Source organism: Halyomorpha halys, unplaced genomic scaffold, assembly GCF_000696795.3.
Source record: "Halyomorpha halys isolate HHAL.00 unplaced genomic scaffold, Hhal_1.1 Scaffold3078.1, whole genome shotgun sequence".
NCBI classification, from domain to species: Eukaryota; Metazoa; Arthropoda; class Insecta; order Hemiptera; family Pentatomidae; genus Halyomorpha; species Halyomorpha halys.
The window spans coordinates 1-5284 of NW_027106872.1; the positions used below are offsets into that span (position 1 = coordinate 1).

The 5284-nt window shown below is 38.6% G+C and overlaps 1 protein-coding gene across 1 annotated transcript; it reads right to left on the reverse strand.

The window, feature by feature from the left end:
* Nucleotides 1-2549: 2549 nt before the first annotated feature.
* On the reverse strand, nt 2550-5266 carry LOC136795252 (solute carrier family 2, facilitated glucose transporter member 6-like). The gene is made up of 2 exons (XM_067045205.1): nt 4783-5266; nt 2550-2653 (listed from the first exon to the last, which is right to left on the reverse strand). Exons 1-2 carry the CDS (start codon nt 5264-5266, stop codon nt 2550-2552), a joined length of 588 nt encoding a protein of 195 aa, XP_066901306.1.
* Between the last annotated feature and the right edge of the window lie 18 nt (nt 5267-5284).

The following is a 5284-nucleotide window of genomic DNA, read 5'->3' on the forward strand; positions in this document are numbered from 1 at the left end:
AATTGGAAACATAAACATAGTACACAGAGAAATAAAATATGAATGGAATATGGTCCGGGTGCGGTAAAAAAAAACTCAAATAGTAGAATTATACTATTTTATTGAGCCAACGTTTGCTATAATGGTATAATTCTACTATTTGAGTTTTTTTTTACCGCACCCGGAGCATATTCCATTCATCTTACACACGGTCAATCAATAATCTTCCAGAAATAAAATATAAGGTATAAAGTAAATAAAAAGACCTTGAACATAAAATGAAATCAGCAACATGATTTATGGAAGAGAAGAAACAAATCGACAAAGATGATAGTTCAATTATGATGGATACTAATAATAAATATTGAATAAAATAAAATTAAAATAAAAGTTGCGGCGACTCGAAAAGAGAAGGTCTAGCAGAAACCATGATCTATTCTAAAAGAACAGAGCAATGGTTACCAAACGGGATTTCGCGAAATAATTTAGGAATTGGCCATTCCACGCCACCTCAACCCAGTTTTGGACCTTACCATCTCAGATTTTCTTCAAATTTTGCAAAGGTGTAGTTGTGTAGGTAAAATCTTTTTTAACTTTTGCTGGATCAATTTATTTGTATCAAACGATAATTTAGGTGTTCCGCCATTTCCCTACTATATCAAAATAATTACACCATTTTATACTTCTGCCAAAAGGGGTTCCACTATTTTCTTTCTTCTACCAAAAGGGTTCCCCCGCCAAAAAAGGTTTACTGGATCAGAGGAAGACCTTTCTGGCTGCAAAGTAATGCTGGCTGTTGCTACATTTTTACCTACGCCAACATAACTTTCAAAAGTAGTAAAATATTCGTAGTCCTATGTCTTCACGGATTCAATAATGTGCTCAGGACTCAAATTTTGACACAATAACACTTATTACACAAAGGGAATATCTGGTAGTAGACTGTATTATCAACACCATTAACAGTCGAAAGGTATAAAAATCACAATGACCAAACTAACACAAAATTAACGCAGACGGTCTGGTTGACAACTACTTAATAAAAACTAACTCTATATTAAATATTATTAATATTAAAATTAAGATTAATAACATCCAAATTAATTAACGCAGAAGAGGTTCAGCTCCGTACTGTAGTACCAACTAATTAATAACAGCGTCAAGCAGGATTCATGAAGCATAGAGATACTCTAGAGAATATAGCTTGCCTTTCCCAGGCAATTAAGGTAGGATTTCAGAAATATCAAAGTACGCTAGCTGTCTTCATTGATTTCAGATCAGCATTTGATCGAGTATGGAGAGATAAGCTAATACAAAAATTAGACCTTATGAAAATAGATGGAAAACTGATGGGTTGGTTCAAATTATTCCTTTTTCAACGGCATATTTCTGTGATGTATAGGGCTAACACATCAGGATTCAAGCAAGTAAAACAGGGACTCCCTCAAGGAGCAGTACTGAGTCTTATGCTATTTAACATTATGATTAATGACGTCATAGATACATTGATGGAGAAATCACCCAGTACTGAAGCGTTACTGTATGCTGACGACTTGATAATCTGGGGGACCAGTAGTAGGATCGGTGCTATTGAAAACTGGGCCAACGATACCTTAATGGTTCTGAAGAGCTAGGCAGAAGAAAACGAAATGTTTATCAACACGCAAAAGACTGTATACCAACTATTTTCCCTTTCTACAAAGCAGCATGAGCTCCGAGTGTATTCTGATAATCAGGGTATTAGCAGGACTCATGAAACGAAATATCTAGGACTGATCCTGGATGATAAGTTAACCTGGGCTAAGCAATGTGAGCATGGTGCAGATAATGAAGAATCAAGAATGCGACTAACGAAACGAATCACAGCCATAAAATGGGGAGCAACCGCTGAGGTGTTAAGACATGGATATAGGTCATATATAAGACCAGTCCTGGAATAAGACTATGGGATTATGGTTACAGCTACCGATTCAGTGCTGAGACGCTTGATATAGTTCAAAATAAGGCATTGAGGATTATTACCGGTGCGGCTAAATCGACACCGATTCTAGCCATGCAACTGCAGACAGAGATCGAGTCCCTAAAAGATAGGGGAAAAATGAATGTCGTTATCCTTTACGAGCGTGTGCTTAGGAAAGGTAGTGATTACTGTGCCAGAACTCTTAGTAATACTAGGTGACTAAAAACGTAGCTAACATTTATTGAGACAATGAAATTCATTATCACAAGCCTAGGCCTGAACTTTGAGATAAGAGAACCTCTGCCTGACTTGACTAAAGAAAGCGTTTGGACGTGTCCATATGCTATAGTGCTGGATCTAATAATGCCCATCAACAAATCCATGACCCCAGCGGAAGAACGAAGGACTGTGGCATTGGCCACATAGCCGAGCGCTACCCTGAGGCAGAATGGATCCTTATATATACCGACGGGTCAGCTACAGAGGCAAATAAAAATGCGGGTGCAGGTGTCTATAGTAGCCTGTTCCAACTGTCAGCACCTGCTGGAGCAAACGCTACCAATTTTGATGGAGAGGTAGCTGCTATTACTTTAGCTTTACAAAAGCTTACTCACGCCTGGGCAAAGGTTCTGCTGTCGGATTCTTGAGCACCACTGCTGGCAATGACGTCTGGATATCCCTCGGCTAATGCTAGAATTCTCGCATGCCGGAAATCTGTAGAATGTAAAAGAGAAATACTTAAAGTATCGGTAATGCAGTGGATTCCAGCCCATTGCGGTATACCTGGGAATGAGGAGGCGGATCGACTTCCACGGTTAGGGGCTAGCCAACACAGCCGCTTCTTCTTATCACCATGGACATGGTGATAGAAATGGCCTGAAGCGCTATCACTGAAAGAACAGAAGAAAGAAGTAGAGGAGGATGTGGAGGCAAGAACTGGGCGGCATTGCTAGATCCTAAGAGGGGCCCTCCATTGATTTAACTTAGAGCGGTGCCAGTGGCATGCTTCAGGTTGGCTACTGGACATGACTATTTGCGGCACCACCTGAAGAGAATAGGAGTGGCTGAGTCTTCAGACTGCGTCCTGTGTGGAGATGGTGAGATGACTGGCGATCATATATTTGCACGTGCGGCAACGGCGGACATGATTACAGAAAGGAATTACGTCAACAAAGCTAAATTATACTGGGCTGTTCGAAATAAAATTGCAGAAATCTTTTGGCGTAAGAAAAAAAAAAATTGTCTCCTCACTACACACTCGTAGTTGCCAGCATTTTAGCCTTCTCCGTCGTCTTCATCATTATAGCCACGGCGGGCGGACTACTTCCGCTCATCCTACAAGAGGACAAGGCGGCGGACGTACGTCTTTTTGTTGATCTTCCTCCATGAGAACATCCACTCAGGACAACAACCATAACCGGTGACATAAGACTTTTTTTCTTCCATCTTTTGTTCAATTCATTTAATTTTTATGATAGTTTAAAGCGTGCGTTGTTCTTTTTTGTTTCTAGTTTGTATATTTTGCTATAATATGTGTTCCTTTTATTATGTTCACTTATTGAAAAATACAACAATAACAAAATTCGGCTATTCATTTTTTCTTTTCACGGTTGGGCTATTAACGGTTCCTTTTTGAACTCCTACCCGCCGTAACACTCCTATATGTATGTATTAAATAACTTATTTCGTCCGGGGAGGTCCGAAAAAAAATTTCTAAAGAAAAAAAATAAATGTAATTAAATTTACAGATTATTTTAAAATTAACTACTAAACTTGACGTTAAGAATAATAGCCGACCTGCTCTCGACGTTGAGGTTTACAGTGAGTACATAATACCTCATCTAAAGAGGGCTTTTACCAGGTTTTGCTTTCTATCCCTCTAGGGGCCTACTAGGATGTCTTTATCTAACTATGGAATGTTTTTAGAGTTGTTACTTGATAGCACACTTTCTTTTTCATGATTCCACCTTTCTAACAAGTTCTGAGAACTGGTCCCCTTAGGGAAGTTACCTCACGAAGTCTAGAGATTAGTTCTCTCCGTTCTTGTTTTGCAAGGTCTGGAGAATGGTTTCCAGTGTTATAGTAACGTCGGAAGAATCGTCAACCATCTATCCCTTCCGTTACCGATCAATCAAGCTGACACTCTGGTTCTCCATTATCGTTGCCCATATCTTTCCTACTTTTCTTAAATCCATTTCCATATCTTTTTTTTTACTTCTTTAAATTGGTAACACTACATAATTTGATCTTTTTTTTTTTGTAGACATTCCTTTAGAATGTTTCTCTTTTCTTTTACAGATTCATATTAAATAAACTAATTAAACTAAATTAATTTATTTTAATTTTCAATTCTTATCTCTATTTTCCAACCTCTAATAATGAATGCAAGAAATTAAAAAATGTGCTCCTGTTATATGTTGTATCTGAACTCATATTGCAAAATTTAGTGCATGTAATGCAAAAGGTTGACCATCCTTGCATTACACGTATGAACAAGATGATGAATGAGAAGATGGGGGAGACACCGAAGAAGTTGAAAGAATGAGTGCTAAGAGGAACTGGAAAGAGACTATCCAGAATGGAGGATGATAGATTAATATTTTAATGTGTACCGAAGAATATGACATTCAGAGAATTGATTTACCAAGTAAAGATTAGATGCGACTAGAACGTACACTGAATACAAATTTTATTATAACTAAGTTTGTAAGTATATCTGATTGAGATTAAATGATCAATAGAGTTTAAATGGATATAGCTAGGAGTGGAAAAATATAATTAATGTATGTTAGATACAACTAGTAAAGGTTGAATATGATTCATTACCTGGAGGCATATCATACGCTTCATATAGTCATTCGTATTCAACACTTCCCATATCGATGGTTTGCCCGTCAATTCCTTCTCGAGAGCTTCTTTCTTGGACACTTCCAATTCAGCTATGGAAGCTTTACCTTGTAACTTCATCATGCAGTCCTTGGCCTCTTCGTCCCGTCCCATACTCATCAGGTAGTAGGGCGACTCAGGTGCGAAACCAAAGAAGATGAAGAATAATATCGGAATGGAGAAGAGGGCCTTTATGTAATTAGTGTAGGAAAGTTGAGGACCGATGACATAGACAATTAGTTGGCCGAAATAGAACATGGTGTTGAGCTGGCCTACGATGGCTCCCCTGATGTTAGGTGGTGAGATCTCCGAGATGTAGATGGGAGCAACACAGGGTACTCCACCCAAGACTATACCGCATAGAATCTGAGCGACATAAAGTGTCCAAATCGACCTGGTCATCAAGATCAAGAGCCAGCTGAGCGCTGAAGCGATTCCCATTGCAAGAAGAATCTTTTT

Bases quoted from the DNA above. Each gene is read 5' to 3' on its own strand.
- LOC136795252 (XM_067045205.1), bottom strand. From the start codon at position 5,266: ATGGGAATCGCTTCAGCGCTCAGCTGGCTCTTGATCTTGATGACCAGG. The intron at 2,654-4,782 runs GTATGATATGCC...TACATTCTACAG, and splicing joins TACGAATGACTATATGAAGC to ATTTCCGGCATGCGAGAATT.